The 20,757-nt window shown below is 35.8% G+C and overlaps 1 protein-coding gene across 1 annotated transcript; it reads left to right on the plus strand.

The window, feature by feature from the left end:
• The first annotated feature begins 14,759 nt into the window (after nt 1-14,759).
• LOC120254058 (tricetin 3',4',5'-O-trimethyltransferase-like) lies at nt 14,760-16,983 on the plus strand. Its single transcript, XM_039262204.1, has 3 exons — nt 14,760-15,482; nt 16,142-16,206; nt 16,720-16,983. The coding sequence occupies exons 1-3, from the start codon at nt 14,762-14,764 to the stop codon at nt 16,981-16,983; spliced, it is 1,050 nt and encodes a 349-aa protein (XP_039118138.1). The 5' UTR covers nt 14,760-14,761.
• The last annotated feature ends 3,774 nt before the right edge of the window (nt 16,984-20,757 follow it).

Below are 20,757 nucleotides of genomic sequence, written 5' to 3' on the forward strand. Positions count from 1 at the left end.
GCGATCTTCCAAGAAAAAGTCCCTGAAGATCTAAGAGAAGGTACGCCCCTTTTATTAATTCAGATTTTTCTTCTTCGATTGATGCTCAAATTCTTAAATACAGTAATTCTTGTGGCATTAAATTCCTAGGATCTCCCTCTCATAAATCTAAATGCCTAGATAAAATTTTATGCTAGAATGTTAGAGGTCTAGGCAGACCCTCTAAATGTCACTTAGTCAAAGAAGTTATTCTAAATTGCAAAGCTGATATTATTTGCTTCTAAGAATCTAAACTTCAAAACCTTCATAGCTCCCTATGGAGATTAATCGGAGGCAAACGCATTGACTCTTTTGAATTCTTATCGGCCCAAGGTTCTGCTGGAGGTATTATCCTTGCTTGGGACAGCTCGCAACTTATTGGACATTTAATTTATAAGGGATCCTTTACCATTTCCGATAAATTCACTAATCGTCTTGATAACTCCACTTGGTCTTGCTCCAGCGTCTATGGGCCAAACTCCAGATCCATTAGGCCTGATTTCTGGAATGAACTCAGAACCCTAAAAAATCTCATCTCAACTCCCTGGGTTATTTGTGGCGATTTCAATACGATTTTTTCCTTAGAAGACAAAAATAACGGTATTTCTAATCCTAGAGATATCACCGTATCCCAATGCCTTCTAAGTGAACTGGTTCTTATTGACCCCTCCCACCTCAAATTAGTGGAAGAAGATTTACCTGGTCCAATGGACAATCTAACCCTATCTAGGTCCGATTTAATCGATTCCTTTACTCTCGTGATTGGACCTCCTTATATCCCAGAACATCTTAATTTGATCTTCCCAGATTTAGATCGGATCATTCTCCTATCTATCTCGATTTTGACTACACCTTAAAAGATCCCGAATCTTCAAATTTGAGAAATTCTGGTATACCAACCCTAATATCATCAATCTTATTCAAGAATGGTGCTCGGATTCAAGCCCTGTTGGTTGTGGCAAAAAACTTGCTCATTTAAAATCCAATCTTTGCACATGGTCCAAGAACAATTTTTGCGCTTCTAAGATCCTCAAAAGCAGTCTTCTCGCAGAATTACATTCCATTGACATTATTGTTGAAAGTAGACCCCTCTCAGAGGAAGAATCCAACCGACTCTCCCAAATTCGCTCTGAACTTTATAACATTTTAAACCAGGAAGAAATTTACTGGAAACAACGCTCCATGATTACTTGGCTTAGAGAAGGGGACTCCAACACTAAATTTTTTCACCAAGTTGCAAATGGCAGGAGAAATAGAAATCACATACCTCGTATTCTTCATAATGGTATCTGGTTTGACGATAATGTTCAAATTGGTAGAATATTCACTGATCACTATCGCTCTATCTTTGGCACTCCTTTGCCAAATAGATTTCTCCTGGATTGGCATTTTCTTTTTGATTACAAGGAAAGAATTGATTTCTCCCAGCTTGAACTACCTTTCACTACTGAAGAAATTAAACAAGCTATGTTTAGCCTTAACCCTGACAAAGCTCCTGGTCCGGATGGATTCCCTATTTTCTTCTTCCAAAAACATTGGACCATCCTACAAGACAACCTTGTTAAACTTTGCGAGGACTTCTTCGAAGGCACCATCAACCTTGAGCGCATCAACTGGATACATATTGCTCTTATTGCAAAAAATAATACGCCTGGTGATGTGAAGGACTTTCTACCCATCAGTCTTATCAATTCCACTTGTAAAATAATCTCCAAAATACTTGCTAATCGCCTCAGTACTGTTATCAGTTTGCTAGTCGATGAATCACAATCCGGATTTATTAAAGGCAGATGTATAGCGGACAACATTGTCGGTGCACAAGAAATCATTTTCAACTTACAAAAACATAAACGTCTTGGACACATCTTTAAAGTGGATTTCGCTAAAACCTTCGACTCTCTTGATTGGAATTTCCTTCTCGAAATTCTTGCTGCTAGAGGCTTTGGACCTAAATGGATCTCCTGGGTTCATTCCATACTTAGCACTGCCAAGGCCCAATTCATTATCAACGGATCAACTCAGAGTTACATTCGTTGCAAAAGAGGTCTGAGGCAAGGCGATCCCCTCTCTCCACTGCTCTTTGCCCTCGCCGCTGATGTACTGAGCGCTATGTTCTCCCACACTCTCAAATCCAAAGTCCTGGTGAGGATTCCTTTGAATCATTCTGATAACATCTGTCACCTCCAATATGCTGATGACCTTCTAATTTTCTCTACTGGAGGACAAGAAGATCTTCATATCATTAAACTTATCATGTATCTTTATGAGGGTTCCTCAGGCTTAACCATCAATTATTCAAAAAGCTCGCCTGCACTCTCTAACTATGGCTATCAACCCTCATCACTCCCTCGCCTAGAATCCTAAACTGCTCACGTGCATCGCCTCCCCAATCACCCTACTTAGGAGTGCTTTCTATCCTGGTTCGCTCTAGGCTCACCTCTTAGATAGCGAATTACTTATCACTTGGTGGACGCTTAACGCTCATTAACTCTTTTCTCTCAACCGTCCCTGTTTACTGGATGTTAGTCTTCAAGCTCCCCGCTTGGGTGATCAAAGATATTGATAAAATCCAGAGAGATTTCCTTTGTAAAGGCCCCAATCTGGGACCCAAAGGAGTCAGATTGATTTCCTGGAACAGAATCACTAGACAGCGGGAAATGGGAGGCTGGGGAATCCTTAACCTTAAGACCTTCAATAATGCTTTACTTGGAAAGTGGTGGTGGAAATTAACTTGCAATCCAAATAGCAGTTGGGCCAAAATCATCCACGCTAATTATTTCATAAGTGACACATTCGGAGTCCTTTCTCATATCCCACCCAGAAATAAGTCCTTTTTGGGTAGGTGTGACTTCACATTATTTTCCTTCCCGATCATGTATCACGAAATCTCATCGAAATGGTTCTAACACTTCACTTTGGTCCGATCTTTCAGCATGCTCGGACTTCGTCTCAAAAGATTGTCTGGCCCCGATCTTTTCAATGATTGTACTGTTCCATGGATTACCATCAGACAATTCACTCAGTCTCTAAACAACCCCGAATTCTTATTTCCCACTTCCACCCTCCCGACATGTTATCTCTGCTTCTTCTTGAAATTATCCCCGATTGCACTCCATACTCAAGATGATGTTCACACTTGGACCCTTGATAAAAGTGGCACATTCACTATTAAATCTTTTTATAATTTTCTCATTGATGGTGGAACACGCAGCCCGCTTTATCCTCTTTTCTGGAAAAATCACTGCCCAAGCAAAACCACTCTTTTCTCGTTGGCTTCTCTGGGAGGACAAAATCCTCACTCTCACAAATCTCTTCAAGAAAGGTTACAATTTTTCAAAATTCCACCGACACTCGTGTCCTTTGCCACAATTCATCTAAAAATCTTCAACACCTCTTCATCGACTATGAATTCTCTAAACGCATTGGGCACTCTTTTCACAAATTTTAGAAGCAAACTCTCTACCACAGACAATTCCCTCATTGTGGACCACTTGGATACCATCCTTAGTCCCTCAGCACCGAATCCTCTGGGACCTCACGTCCTATGCAATCTTGTGGAATATCTGACTAGAAAGAAACAATCGCATCTTTCAATTGACTGCATCTTTGCATCTCAATATTATTTATAAAATTGCTAACATGCTTCTTTCTTGGTTCCTCAACAGTAGACAGATATCAACAAAGTCTCAATGGAGCATCACAATCAATCAAGCGCTCACTCAACTTCTACAACGCTAGAGCCTCAAATCCCTACTGGCGATCCCGACCACGCATATCGCTCCTCAGCATAATTGCTTCTACTACATCTCTAAATAGGCCTGAGATGCTAGACGGTGTCTTTCACTCGCTAGACTTTTCTCTACTTTCCTCGATCTTTGCTTTCTCTTCTCAGACTTTTGTTCCCCTCACTTGCAGTGAGAGGATTTTAGCACTTTATACTTTTGTTCTCCTTTTAATAAATCGCTGGTTTTATCCACTTTTTATTATTAACTCTCCACTCGTAATCTAACCTTTTTTTAGTATTTATAATTAATTTGAGCTCATATTACAACACCAGTTAATGGTCCATTGAAGTTTTAAAAGTTCCTTAAATTCAAAAGAAATATTTTTGAAAAATTAAATCAAACCAAAAACTTGGTGTTGAGAATCCAAAGTTTTCTTTTACACTCACTCTTATCGGATGATCAAACATCCCAAATACAAAATTGTAATTTTAAAAATAAAAACAAAAAAAAGCAGGCGGCATCCATAATTCTAACGTAACCATGCATTGATGCATTTTATTGTTATACATAGTCAAACAAGTGCATTACATTGAACTATATCCATCACTAATTTATGTAAAAAATAGGGGGAAAAAAGTTAAATTTGCATCAATCACAAGTGCATATCAATACTAATTTCTTTTTAACTAATAAAAAGCAAAAAAATATAGATAGACAAAAATATAACAACTATCTACTTATAGAGTTTAATAAGCCAAATATCAACAAAACTAAAATGAGGTTTCATTACAGTAAAACCAGCTTGTTTGGCCATGGACTCAAATTCTTGTGCACTCATCTCTTTACCACCAGAATTATGAGCCAACATGATCATGTCCAGCTGAAGTAGTACACTTTGTAATGCATGTATGCTTTCTGGAGCCATTAGAAGCATGTACTCTACCAGTATCATTTTTCCATTTGCAGGCAAAGCTTTCCAGTAATTTTTCAAGATTTTCAGTCCATGCTCATCACTCCAGTCATGTAGAATCTACTATAAAGTTCAACCCATTATTAATGTTTATTTATATCAATAATAATAAAGGATATATATAGTTTCCTAGTTAATGTTGCAAATGAAAAAAAAAAAAGATAAAATATTAAATATATAAAAGATTTAAGAAAAAGTGTTTACTTAAGAAAGGTTTAAATAGTACATGAGCAATCGTTCTAATAGATCTCGCAACTTATAAAACAAAAATATTAATCAATAAATAATCTTGCATTTTTTTTTAATTTTTTTTATTTATTTACATATTTATTTTTGTAAATATGCATAACTGTGTATATGGGTATACCTAGCTACAAATGTGTGTACTTATTTAAACAAAGATATTGTAGTGAATTAAAAAAAGAAAATTGAATTCGCTTTGCCTCTTCTATTTATTTATTCTCTTTTCTTCCCTATTATAACACTCTTTTTGATATTTTTTATCCATTAAAAAATATTTAAAAAAAAAGGATAAATTTGAGTATTCACATAGAAAAAGAAAGAAATAAATAAATAATCAGAGAATATATATATATATATATATATATATAGGTTCAATCATCTGTGGACGTTTTCGAAATTGAAATCTACGAACGTTGCTATCAACTGTTGGATTGCAATCCGTAATCCAACGGTTCGTCACTGTTACATAAATGGTCTTACTATACTTATAAATAGTATAAATAGTAGTACAGTAAAAAGTGGGATACAACCAAAGCTAATCAACCAAATTAACCCTTCATTAAGTAGCACATTGGGATACACAGTAATTTGATCTGAACCGTTCAATCAATTTATGTATAGAATATGAACAAATCTCAACCGTCAAAACCTATTTCTACTAAACCCATAATAAACTTTTTAAAAACCAAAATTAATCTAATCAACCTAACTAACCCTTCATTATGTCTCACTGTAGCACCTTAAGTAGCACGGTGAAAAGTGGGATGCACAGTAATTTAATATGAACCGTTCAATCAATTTGTGCACAGCATATGAACAAATCTCAACTGTCCAACCATATTTCTACTAGACCTACAGTAAACTTTTTAAAAACTAAAACTAAACTAATCAACCCAACTAACCCTTCATTATGTCTCATTGTAGCATCTTAATTAGTACTGTGTTTACTTACAGATATTCCTACGAACGTCCACATATAATTTATTTCAGATAAAAATTAATATTAAAATTTAATCTACCCATCACATTTTCAGCTATCATAGTCAAACATTCATAACTTTTTGGATAAGCTCAATTCATTCTTCCCGCATCAACATCCAGCCATTCCTATCCACGCACCTTAATAATAATAATAATAATAATTCACTAACAAATATAAACATGATAACCAAAGGCGATTTGTCAAAGTGTTAAGGCACCGTTTGGATGCAAACATTGATCCCGGAGGAATGGGGATCACTCCTTGTGGCATATACATGTCCCATGTTTAGACATGCACCATGACATGGGAAAAGAATAAATAGGAGTACATACCTCTCAAACCCATCATACTCATCCCCTTTATTTTGAGGGAATTTAGCATGCCTAAGGTAATTATTCTTATACCCTTAACAAATAAAGAAATGACATGATATATATTAATTATTTAATTACCCATAATGCCTAATTTTATTGATCTAAAAATAAAATTCAAGTCAAAACTTCTGAGTTAGACATTTGTTTATTTTAGTTAAAAATAATTAAATCGTATTCTTCAATTAAAATGTATAAATTTAAAAATTAATTTGAAAAATGAATACATCAATAAGTTAAGGTTAAATATTTAATTAAAAATATTTCATATGGATAATACTTATTATGGAGGTAGAAATTAAAGCCATTTAATAATTATTTTTTTTATAATTAAGATATATTATTTGATTAAAATATTAGATGGCACAAAAATAATTTTACCAAAATTTTCCCTTATACCCTCTCTTATTTTTATATTCATTCCCTCTAATCAAACATTATTTTTGTTTCTATCTCCAATCACCTATCCTCATCCCCATCCCCATCCCCATCCCCATCCCCATCCCCATACTCCTATTCCTATTACTTGCATCCAAACGGGCCCCAAGGGACTTCAAATCGTAAAAATAAAAAATAAAAGATAAAAATATTTATTCTTAATTTTTAAAGTTGTGGATTTTGAAGCTATTTTTTTAATATTTTTATTTCCTTTAAGCTTTCATAGAATGTTTTTTTGAACTTAAGAAACTTCAAATCTTCAAAATAAATATTATTATTCCTAATTTTTAAAAATCGTTCTTTTTACATTTTGAGATGTTAGAGTAATATACCTTTATGTATAACATATATGTATATATATCTTGAATTTCTCTGTTCATACATCCTTTTACATACTCTTGTAATTATTTAGTGGGTTGTTGCTCTAATGAATGACATTGTCAATTCTCACATTATCTAACATGGTATCAGAGACATGCGACAATCATGCCGTGTTCTCGCCGAACTTCAGTCCCAATTGTTATAAGTCTGAGATTTTGCCAATCTTTGTCGGCTTTTTGCCTTTTCGGCCGGTCTATTCTTTTCACCAGACTTCCATTCGGATTGTTGTCATTTCTTTGCCGGATCTAAAGCTTCCGCTTTGCACCCACAACTACCTTGCCAACAACATTAAAACTCAACTCTGCCAAGCCGCTGCAGCTCTTCCCACCCTCCCGTGGACACGCGCGCAGTCCACCTTCCCCCCTCTTCCTCCACTTTTGCCGCCGCATCACTGAACCCATTACCCATCTCGCCGGTTCGATCTCCAACCCATCGTTCCCATCGCCTATTACTCATTCCCCCCTCTTGTTTTTCTTTCCTCTTTTTTCAGACATCTTGAGAAAAGTGAACCTGGGAATTCCTATTTTTTAAAAACCTTTCCCTTTTTTCCCCATCATCACGTGATAATTTGCAAGAGTTTAGGTTTAATGGCAAATAATCCATCATGTGAACATTTATTTATTTTTATTTTTGATTTGACTTAAAAAAAATCCTCAACAATGACACCAATAGTGATCATCTATAGTGACAACTCATTGTTCTCTACAAAGTCGAGCACAGTTGCCACACAGTGACACTATCTGTGCATAGTGCTTCCACAATTCTCTATAGTGTCACGCACCATGGCCTTCTCTTCATCTTCTCCAGGATCTTTTGTCATGTGCCGTTACCGCAAACATTCTGGACATATGAAGCGTCAGTGTCCTAAGCTTCAACAACTGCAAGAAGCGATGAGTCTCGCCCCTAGAGCCCGTTTTTCTTCATTATCTCTTCATCCTCCCATCTTTCGCTTTAGTCTTTGCTCCCGATTTTTTCTGATGCATACTACTCTCGGGTCGCTTTCGACTACGAGCAAATCCATGATATGAAGCATGATATGCAGTCCCGTACTTCTTCTATGACTGTTGTTTTTAGTATGTCTTCCTGGATTTTAGATTTTAGTGCCACTCATCATATGATTGCAGATGTCTCTAGCCTAGTTTCTATCTCTACCCCTCCCCTAATTTCACATGTTCGCACTGCTGATGGGAGCATTCACCTTATCACGCAGTGCGGTCGTATTCAGTCCATCTCATTTTATATTCCCGATATCCATCATGTTTCTGGCTTAGCTCTAAAACTTATCTTGGTTAACCAGCTTACTGATCATGGTCTCACAGTCACTCTTTCTTCTTCTGCTTGTTCTGTGGAGGATCATCTTATAGGCCAGAGGATTGGGACCGGGCGTAGAATTGGCGGACTTTATCACTTAGACCATCATCATCTTCCCGCTCGTCAACCTTCTGCAATTGTTGCATTTGTGTGTTTTCTCGAACGTTGGCATAGTCGCCTCAGGTCACTTTGTCTAGTGCTCAGCTTAAAACTCTTAACTACTTGAGTAGTCTTAATTCTATTTCTACTACTTCTTTACATCCATGTATGGGTTGTCAGCTAGCTAAGCACACAACTCTTCCCTTCTCATCACGTGAATCTCTTTTAGAATCTCCTTTTGACCTTGTTCACTCTAATTTTTGGGGCCCAGTCCCACTCTCATCTCTTGGAGGTTTTTCCTACTATATTAGCTTTATTGATGATTTCTCCCATTATACCTGGCTTTACCAGTTGCGTTCTCGCTTTGAGGTCTTTGTCATTTATTTTCAATTTGCACAAATTGTATATACTCAGTTCGGCATGAGGCACATGAGTATCTCTCTACATCCTTTTGCGAGCTACTCTATACTCATGGCACTCTGGCTCAGCAATCATGTCCTTACACACAACATCATCATATCTTGGATACTGATCGTGCTTTTCTCTTTTCTTCTACTGTTCCTCAAACATTTTGGGCTGAGGCCATTCCTACCTCCGTCTATCTCATCAATAGAACTCCTTCCACCACTCTTTCTGTTGTCACTCCTTATGAGCATCTTCACTCTCAATCTCTCTCTTATGGTCACCTTCGCCTTTGTTGGTTTGTACTTTTTGTCCTTTTTACCTCATTGTTGAATAAACCAAACTCTCTCCTTATTCCGTCAAGTGTATTTTTCTAGGCTATAACTTTACGAACACAAGGGCTATCTACGCTAGGGATCCTCTATCTCATCGTCTTCGTATTTCCCATCACGTAACTTTTCTTGAAGACACACCTTTCTTTTCTTCAGCCTTCCTCTAGTGCATCCTCTTTCCACCCTCCAGTAATTATTCCGGGTTCTTCCGTCATTGCCAATTTAGTGCCTCCTCTCGTAATCTCCAATGACACTTGTTCTATTCATCCATCCTCTGGTTGCACTGATGGTTCTAGTGATTCGCTTCCTCTCCCCGCCGGCTCTCTCTTTGCTAAAGATGCTCATGATGCCTCCCGTCGTTAACCAAACCCTATTTGCCGTCCTCCTTCCCGGTATGGACTTTCTCTTTCCTCTACTTACTCCCAAGAGTTCCAAGCCTTCCTTACTACTGTTCACTCCCATTCTAAGCCACAGTATTATCACAAGGCTATGATTCATCCCCATTGGCAGCAGGTTATGACAGAGGAACTCGATGCCCTTCAACACATGCATACCTGGAGCTTGTTCCACTTTATTCTGGTGTTACTCATATCAGCTGTCGATGGGTTCATCGGTCGAGACCTCGTGCTAATGGTAGCATTTAGCGTTATAAGGCGCGTCTTGTTCCTCGTGGTTTCAATTAGGAGTATGTTATTGACTATGAGGAGACATTTGCTCCCTCGTGCCCAAGTTGACTATTATTCGTGTTTTTTTTTCGCTATTGTAGCCACTCGTCACTGACCACTCCATCAGTTAGATGTGACTAATGCCTTCTTACCTGGGGATCTCTCTGAAGATGTTTAAATGACTCCTCCTCCTACTTTCTCTCATCCTCCTCAACATGTTTGTCATCTTTTCGGGCTATTTATGGACTCAAACAGGCTCCTCGCTCCTAGTTTAAGCATTTTCGTTGTGTGGTTCTTGCTCTTTGTTTCACTGAGAGCTCTCATGATTATGCGCTCTTCACTCGGCAGACTCCTCGAGGCCTTATTATTTTTCTTCTTTATGCTGACGATATGGTTATTTCTGGTGATGATGCTGATAATATTCTTTCTCTAAAATAACGGTTACACACCAAGTTTCAGATGAAAGACCTTGGACCTTTTTGTTACTTTTTAGATCTTGAGGTCGCTTATTCTCATCGAGATTATTTGGTGTCTCAACAAAAGTACATTTCTGATATTTTTCGATGAGCTGGCATCACTGATCTCCGCACTACTTCTACTCTTATTGAGTTGCATCATCGTCTCTCCTTTTCTGATTGTGAATTGCTTATTGATCCTACCCGCTATTGAGTACTTGTGGGTGCTTGTTTATTTGACCATCACTCGCCTGATATTGCGTATGATGTTCACATTCTTAACTAGTTTGTTAGTAACCCCGATCTACTCATTATGCTGCACTTTACGGGTTCTTCGTTACCTCCGTGGCACTATCACTTGATCTCTACTTTTTTTTGCCACGTCTTCGCTTAAGTTGAGTGCATACTGTGATGCTGATTGGGCAGTTGATGCTACTGATCAGAGATCTACAACTAGTTCCTGCGTTTTCCTTAGAGATTCACTTATCTCTTGGAAAAGAAAAAAACAATCCACTATTTCTCTTTTCGTTGATGAGGCTGAGTATGGTGCTATATCCTCCACTGCTAAGGAAGCTCTTTGGTTGTGTTAGATTTTGTTGGACTTTGGTGTCTCCACATCTGCCTATACTCCTATCTATTATGATAACCAGAGTGCCATCAAAATTGCTACCAGTCCTGTGTTTCTGAGTGCATGAAGCATCTTGAGGTCTCTCTTTACTTTGTTCGTCATCATTATCTTGCTGGCATTATTCTTTTTTATTATGTTGCCTCTACACAGCAGCTTGCTGATTTTTTCACTAAGGCACATACTATCGCTCGATTTCAGTTTCTAGTTCACCAACTCTCAGTTTATGACCCACTGTGAGTTTGAGAGGGCGTGTTAGAGTAATATAACTTTATGTATAACATATATGTATATATATCTTGTATTAATCTGTTTATATATACTTTTACATACTCTTTGTTAGTTCCACCGATGTGGTTTGTGATTTAAAGAACACTCAAACACTCATGCAAGCACACACAAACCAAAAACAAGAAGGAGACACACAAGATTGGTAACCCAGTTCGGCATCCACTCACCTACGTCTGGAGGGCTAAGCCCGAAGATAAACAATCCACTAAAAGAGGTGAAACATAGATGAGTACAAACACTTGTCACTCACTCTCTCAACAATGAAGATCACTACCCTCGCTAGATTATCTAGTGTTCACACACTCTTCTCCACACGTGACACACAATCTCAGAGCAGAGTAGCTTACATAGACGCCTTAACGTCCCAAATACATCACATACCTCTTTTAGAATCTCCGCGGCTACTAATTTAAAAACTTTCTAAAATTAGCTGTTGCAACTCCTGTTGTAACATGAATTACAACATGGCCCTAACTGCTGACTTGACTGAGTTCTGGTTACGTTGCGGATGACCTCAATACCCATCAATCTCCCGGTCATGCTTAGTCCGAGTCGGTGCAGCCAAATCTCCCGATTCCGACTGCCGGCAACTAGCCTACCTCCTCAGTTTCTCATCACGCTGTCCCCTCGCAAGGGGCGTACATCCTTGTGCGTCTTCACGAAACTTACCAAACTTGATCTTCAATTCACTCAAGTTTGGTCTTCAAATCTTCCAAGAAAGATCTTCAATCAATCATCTCAATCATGCCAACAATAGGCATATCTTTAAATCTTGCCCTTAATAGTCTTCAATCATCCTCATTAAGGTTTCTTCAAATCATACCATCAATAGTATTCAATCATACCATTGATAGATATTTCTTCAATTAAGCTCCATCCATATTTAGTCTCAAATTAAATCACCTAAATATGGTCTTGATATGATCTTGTCTTCAAATTGCAACACATTGCCAAAAATAGCTCCACAAAGATCTTGAAGATGTTTTCCTCCAAGCTAATATTTCTTTCCATGTCACCATACTTTGCCATGTAATCATTCGTGCCACATCATATAGGTTGTCACATCATCTTGACTATGTGTCAAATCATGCCAATAATAGTGCGGTTGCACTAATACTCTTGTATCTATTTATTGGGTTGTTGCCCTAATAAATGTGATTGCCAATACTCACATTATCTTACAGGAGAAAATGAATATCTTATATATCATGGATCACAACCAAGTATTATTTTCTATATACCTTTGAAAAACTTATTTCGATCACCACATGTATATGAATTCTTCTTTTTTTTTTTTCTTCTTTGGAGAAAAATTGAATTTTCAAAGGATTAGGGTCATCGCCTGTATATTAACTTTATTCTTTATGGTAAAATTGAATTTTTTTAAGATTAATCTTCAAATATTATCTAGTAGTGGCAAAATTGAATTATTCCTTTTTTTGTTTTTGGAAAAAAATTACCAATGACCTTTTTGTCAACCGACGCTCGGGTCCCCAGTGAGGTCACTTTGCAATTGGTAAAGAATCGATTCTGTCGGTTGAGGATGCATGTCCGAGAGCTATGAGCATGAACTATAAATAGTCTATTATACCCATATGTGTGCAGACCCCACAAATAAGCCGAGTTACATGATGATCCTACCAATCTCTCATCTCGGCAAGAAACTCTTGTTTTTTTTCTTTTTATTTTTTTTAAATTGACTTTTCTTTTTATAACATTTTAGTGTCTGCATTAATTAATTTTTCTCAGTGGAAAAATTGAAAAATTAATAGTAATATGATAATGACATGGGTATCCACTTTTTTTATATAGAAAAACGGAGGTTTTTTTATATAGTCATGATATTCGGGTAAATATCTTGAGTGGAGTACTTGTATTATGGTCATTTGTTATTTTGAGCATCGAACTTCAATTTATATTATTTTTTGGTCACTCAATTTTAATTTGTGTTAACCTAGAGGGTAGCAAGGCGATTTCAAAGAGAATTTGATGATGTGTACTCAATGATTTACCATGTTAATACCGGTTTGCTGGGCCATTATATGCGTGAACATGAAATGTTCTCGAAGAGAGCAATGTGGCCAATTTTATTGACACTCGCACATCCCACATTGCTTTCTTTCTGGGTGGTTAGTTGGTTTATATTTTTTTTCTCCAGGGGTTGCAAATAGCCTTCGACGGTTGTCATTGCTTTGGGTACTCGTGGTGATGATGATCGGATGATTACGGTAAAAGTATTGTATATCACACTTTACAATGTGCAACTATTACAATATTGTTCATCTCATTTTTAACAGTACATAACATTGTTTGAAACATTGTTGATGGTTACTATTGATGAGAAAATAAATGTCCTTGTTAATGGGAGTAAATAACTTTAATAGGGCAAAAGTGTTTTATCATAGTATTTTTTTAAAAATTTTTTTAGAGCTTTAGTGACAATCTTAATATTTTTTTCTAAAAGCTTATATGTTAATATGAAATGGAAGGAGTAAATCACAACTTTAATTTCTATCTTCAATTCACCAAGTAACTATTATAAAGCTTTCAAAAATTTCAAATTCCCGCTATATCTTCAAATACCTACTATCTTTATTCTATTCGCAGTAAATTTAAAACTATTCTGAAATAGTGATGAAAAATTAATATATATATACACAATTAAATCCTGAGTAAAGTCAATTGTTATATTATGACCAATATCGGGCTACTTCCAATAGATAAGGTATTCACTCTTATACAAAAGATCGGGTGTTCATATATCCCGCTCAATGCATAATGCATTGTAAATAAGGGTTTATTGTATTTGTGCATAAATATAAGAGAGGGTTTGCAATTTGATCACATACCACTACACTTGTTGTATTTGTGGAAGAAAAGTTGCGTGATGCAAATATCTAATGACAAATGAACATATATGACTAGTCAAATTGTTCACATTAAAGACTTTCCATTAAAATAATAAATAAACAAATGAAAGACTTTGAATGGTAATCTTTGCCAGAGTCATCGTTTCTACTTTTCTACATATATACCGCATCTAGTTATACTTTTCCATTGAAAATCATGAAAAAATCTCAAAGAATCTTATTAAACGAAATTTATTTATTTTTACCTCACAATGGTAGTCTTTGCCAGAGCCATTGTTTCTACTTTTATATATATATATATATATATATATATATATCGCATCTAGTTATACTTTTTCCACTGAAAATCATGAAAAATCTCAAAGAATTTTTATTAAAACAAAAATTTATTTATTTTTTTACCTCACAATTTGGCTTATATAAGCAAATTAATGCGTATACAATCACAATAAAAATAAAATTTTTAATCAACTAATTAAAAATAATTTTTTAAAAAAATCCCCCATCTCTTCGCTTATAACCTTTCTCCACTCTATATAACCCTCCATCTCTTCACACCACCACCACCACCAACACTACCAACATGGCCACCGCCAACAACACCGTCTCTAATGCCACCGACGAGCAAGCCTTGATCAAAGCCCTGCAGCTCCTCAACTCCTCCATCCTCCCCATGACCTTGAAAGCCGCCATTGAGCTCAACCTCTTCAACATCATCTCCGCCGCCTCCCCCAACTCCCTCTCCGCCACCGAAATCACTTCCCTCCTCCCTTCCTCCACTCCTTCAACCCCAATCATGCTTGACCGCATCCTCCGCCTCCTCTCCAGTTACTCTATCCTCATCTGCTCCCTCTCCACTGACCCCATCTCCGGCGCCACCACCCACCGCTACGGCGCTGCCCCCGTCGTCAAATACCTCGCCCAAAATGAAGACGGCTTCACTCTATCCGCTCTAGGCCTGATGGACCAAGACAAGGTCCTGATGGAAAGCTGGTACTATCTTAAGGACGCTGTCCTTAACGGAGGGATCCCTTTCAAAATGGCTCACGGCATGACTTCGTTTGAGTACCAAGGCACTGATCCAAGGTTCAACAAGGTCTTCAATGAAGCCATGAAGAACCATTCAGGCATCATAATGAAGAGGATTCTGGAGAAGTATAGAGGGTTTGATGATGTGAAGGTCCTTGTTGATGTTGGTGGTGGTGTTGGTGGTACTCTTGCTCAAGTTGTTGCTAAACATAAGCATATTAAGGGTATTAATTTTGATCTCCCTCATGTTATCTCTCAAGCCCCACTTATTCCGGGTATTTCTCTCTCCCTCCCTCCCTGATCTAATCAGTTTCATGTTTGTTTTAATTACCAATATTAATAAATTATATCAGGAATATGCTCTCACTTTTTATTTGAGTTGAGGTTCAAATTTGTCTCTTTAAAATGATAAAATATTTTACATAAAAAACAAGATACTCAATAGACTAATTGACTTGAGGGATGGTTGAACAGGCTCGTAAATTAGAAAAAGAGGATGAAAAGTACAAATAAAATTATATAAGAATAAAATAGTAAATTCAAAAAACTATAAATGCCTTCGACATTTTATTTTAAAAGTAGAAATTTATTGAATATATAAAATCTTGTAGGAACCTATTGAAAACATTGAAAGTCGACCTATAGTTAGTTTGCACATTAAATTAGGATGTAGCAATAATAGAAGTGTATTTTTTTTATAAAAATAATTTTAGTAAATATTGATGTTTTGGAAACTATATATACATATATTCACAAGTCTTAAATGTTTTATGACCAAATTGTTTAGGGCACACGACTCTCATGCAAAAGGTCAAGTCCCTTTCAATGTAAAATTGAAGTGTAATAATAAAAACTATATATGTTTAAGGTAATTTGTTCACATTGTCCAAAAGTTTTTAAATGATTTTTTTATTTGTTATGTGTTTTGACAAAGGCGTGGAGCACGTTGGTGGAGATATGTTTGACAATATTCCAAACGGAGATGCCATTTTGATGAAGGTGTGTCTCTCTTTCTTCATTTCTTTATCATAAAAAAAAAAGAAAATATCACAAGGGTATAAAGATAAATATATGTATTTAAGTATTTTAAAGGAATATGGACATTTCTAACTGGATATATTAATATTTACAACTATGCACTCTTACAATAATAAATATATAAATTAAAAAAAAACAGAAAACAAGATTATATTATATGATTATTAAAAACAGTACTAATTTCAATGAATTTGTAAAATAATATTGATTAATGTTTTTGTTCTATAAATTGTGAAATCTATCAGAATATTTGTGCAAGTTTTGATTTAAAACTTTGCTTGAATTAGTATTTCTGTATAATAATATGTTAACAAACAAACATTAGTAATAAGTTGAACTTGGAAGTGGATGGAAAACCCTCATCTTTTTGTAGCTTGTATACATTAAATTATTTAATATGTATATTTAACCAAGTAAGCTTATGTTCTTTTTTATTAATATAAATAAATATTAATAACGTGTTGAATTTTTCAGTGTATTCTACATGATTGGAGTGATGAGCATGGGCTTAAAATACTCAAAATCTGCCGGAAAGCTCTGCCTAAAGATGGAAAAGTGATATTGGTAGAATGCATACTTCCGGTGGCTCCTGATAACACAAATGTGACACAATATTTGTTTAATTTGGATATGGCCATGTTGGCTCATAATCATGGCGGCAAAGAGAGAACTGCACAAGAGTTTGAATCAATGGCCAAAACAAGCTGGTTTTTTTCTTCAATGAAACCCTCATTTTAGTTTAGCTGGTGTTTGGCTTATTGAACTCTATAAATAAATAGTTTTTATATTTTGTGTATCTATGTCTTAATTTGTTGAGTCTTAAACTTTATTTTAGTTTAGCTGGTGTTTGGCTTACTGAACTCTATAAATAAATAGTTATTATATTTTGTCTATCTATGCCTTTATTGAGTTGCGTTTGTGATTAGGTTTGCAATGGGACGGGACAGGGAGTGGTGTCTACCTCGCACCCTGCCCCACCTTACTCAGATAGTGGTATTCTAAATACTATAATCGCTACCACAGATTTTCTGTTCTCGCCTCATTTAGCCATTTTTTTCCTTTTTTCCTTGTATATTTATGAATGTAAAGTCAAGCAATTAAAATTCCTAAAGCAACTTATAAACTAAAATTTCTAAAACACATACTTTATTCCCAAGAATCAAGAGATACATTTAATATTTATTAATAAGTTAAAATTACAACTAATAACTTTTTAATATTATTTTTTTAATTAAATTATCAAAACACACAATTATTATAATTGAGTGGATATAATCTTATTTATTTTGATATGCAAATTGAAAAAATCTATATGAAATATATATTTATATATATGGACATATAAATAAATTTTTATCCGGTATGGTGTGGCAGGGTAAGGCAAAACCAAAACCGCACCCCCTCCTTACAAAGAAGGGTAAATTTTTAAGGTAGTCACTTTGTTTTAGCCAGTTTTCACTTTGGTCACTTTATTTCAATTTGTTTCAAAGTGATCATCATAAATCGATTTCATTTCACCAAGAGGTCACCTTTGGATTTTCGGTCAATTTTATCTGATGTGGCAGTCAGAGATGCTACATCACATTAAAATAAATATTTTTTAATGCATAGCTAGGCTAGACACGTCAGCCTCAGTCCAAGTCATGTTTAGACAATCTACTAAGCATCCACATCATGGAAGAGGGGAAGCAAATTAACTTTGATGCTAAGTAGATTTTCTTAACATAATGTGGACTGGTGCTGATGTGTCCTGTCCAGTTGGGCATTAAGAACTGTTTTTTTAATGTGATGTGGCATCTCCGGCGACCACATCAGATAAAATTGATTTGAAAATCCAAGAGTGACCTTCCGGTGAAATGAAATTGATTTATGATGACCACTTTGATACAAATTGAAACATAGTGACTAAAGTAAAAATTGGACAAAATACAGTGATCTCTTAAAAAAAAGTTACCCTAACAAAGAATCCCTTTTTGTTCCGTCTCGTGCCCTGCTCTCTAACAAAATAAATTGCCCTATTCAGGGTGGATAGGGTAAAAAATGATCACTTTGTGCCATCTTTAATGGACAAAAAATCCACTATCGGTCCCTGAACTATTTCCGATGATTATTTTAGTCCTTAATGAATTTTAATAACTTATCACTCTGGTTCTTAAACTACAATCATATTTATTTTAATTTTTTATTAAATGTTATCACACGACAAATTTTCAGTATATTAAATTATTTTAATTTTTAATTTAACTCAAATATCATTAAAGGACTAAGTATTTTATGATTTTTATCTATATTCATTCAAGTTTGAATGCATAAATTTAGAATATATATACATATATAAAGATACATAATTAACTATACACCATTATCTAAAAAAATTATAATTTTGTATCCACAAGGAAAATCAATAATATAGTGATTTATTTTAAAAAAAATACTATTTTATCTCCATATTTTTCACTACACTGTTGCTAAAATATAACACAATATAATAATTTTTTTTTAAATGATAGATTTCACTGCATATACACATGATATTGGTGTTTATGACTAATGAGGAGTATCAAAAATTGTTCCATGGGTGTGCATATAAATTTTTTTTTAAAAAAAATAAAGCAAAATATTTGATGGTAAAATGGACCATAATGCAAAATAATAATAATAATAATAAGGGAAAATTATTTAAAAATCTTTATGAAGTTTCATTTTTCCTCGGTATCCCTCTCTGACATTTGCACTTCCTATATAGTCCCTCCTTTCTACACATCTTCGCTTTTAGTCCCTGTCGTGACACCTGTTAATGGGTTTTCTCTCAAATGGCAGAATTGCCCCTCTCTTTTGCCTCCCGGCTAATCACATCAAATGTTTGGTAAGTAATGGCAGAAGCTTTTATCTTCATCCTCTTTTAGAGTACTTCATCTTCATCTTCATTCTCTGTCTCTTGTTCTTTTTCTCCTTGTCATTGTTCTTCTTCTTTGCCTCCTTCTTTATGTTGTTCAAGTAAGCAACATCTCCATTCCTATCATTAATTTTATCGGGGGTGTAGTTCAGTTTTGGTTACTTTCTCTTTGTGTGTTTTTCTTTTAGCCTATGGGTTTCTCCAATGTTTACGCAAGTGTTAGTCATCATGGAGACATTTTGTGAAGTGGCTCATTTCAAAGACGAAGAACGGCTACTATAATTCACAGTCCTCACCGCATGGGAGGTTGTTGGGGCCGAGATATGTGAGCGGTGGTCACTGGACTCTTCTTGGGTCACTGTGAAGTTTGTGACACCTGACTCATACGGCACGGTTTGCCCAATTAAGTCAGATGCAGATTTCCAACGCATGTGCCACATACACCACACTTTTAAGAAGAGTGTGGTGGACATCATCATTGAAGAAGTCAGTGGGGCAGCGGAAGCAACCATTAATAGCTTCTTACCACTATCGCAATTCAACAACAAAGATAACTCTTATTATGTCGTGTGTCATCCTATGTATTATCACTACTTTTCCGTGTTGTTGTATATGTTTATGTGTATCACAATATCTTTCATGTGCGTTATATGCATTTCATGTGTATTATACGCGTGTTCTGTGTATTATATTGATTTCGTGTGTATTACTTTGCATTTTACTGTGTATTATTCTTGACTTGTTCCCTACCTTATGCGTTGGCATCCACAAGGAGTCAATCTCCAAAAACATGAATGCGGATATGGAGACATTTCTATCCCAACATCCTCCTGCAGGTGTGTTCAGTATTGCTTCATTTTCACAAACATCTGATGGATCGACATTTCAAGTAGGACAACGGTTCGAGAGTGTGAATAAGTTCAAAGATGCATTGTGCAGCCACGCCATACGGCACAATTTTGACTTCACATTTATAAAAAAATAACAGAATTCGCTCGATTGTAAGGTGTGCTTCTTCGGATTACCAATGGCGTGTCCATGCATCTAAAGAGAGGATCGATGAGACGTTCCGAGTGAAGACTATGCAAGTGACGCACACTTGCGATGGGGTATCGGTACGACAGTCCACCCGAAAGTGAAGCACACTCAATAAGGTGAGCTTCCATGTGTAATACTCCCTACTTTTTGTGTATAATTACTCGGAGTTTCTGTGTTAAATCATGCCATTTATGCTTATTATTTTTATTTCCCGTGTAATATTTTCTTTTACCGTGTAATATCATGCAATTGCTATGTATTATTCTTATTTTCTATGTAATATCAGGTCATTTTCTCTGTAATCCTTTCTGCACACAACGTTTGTACTCAGTCAACGTGTATGTTCACATGTTCAAACTTATGAATATGATGGTTGATAGATGTGGACAATCAAACATGTGGGATACGCATCTTTGTCCGGAGATACACAAAAAGGTTGAACTGATTATTAAAGATAACAGGTTATTGAGGGTGGGTCGTTCAACGTCTGACACTTATGAAATAGTTGATAACGACAGCAATGCTGTCAATCTACGGAACCGGAAGTGTTCTTGCAGAAAATGGGAAGTCATGGCCTC

This window comes from Dioscorea cayenensis, unplaced genomic scaffold, assembly GCF_009730915.1.
Source record: "Dioscorea cayenensis subsp. rotundata cultivar TDr96_F1 unplaced genomic scaffold, TDr96_F1_v2_PseudoChromosome.rev07_lg8_w22 25.fasta BLBR01000327.1, whole genome shotgun sequence".
In the NCBI taxonomy this organism is placed as follows: domain Eukaryota; kingdom Viridiplantae; phylum Streptophyta; class Magnoliopsida; order Dioscoreales; family Dioscoreaceae; genus Dioscorea; species Dioscorea cayenensis.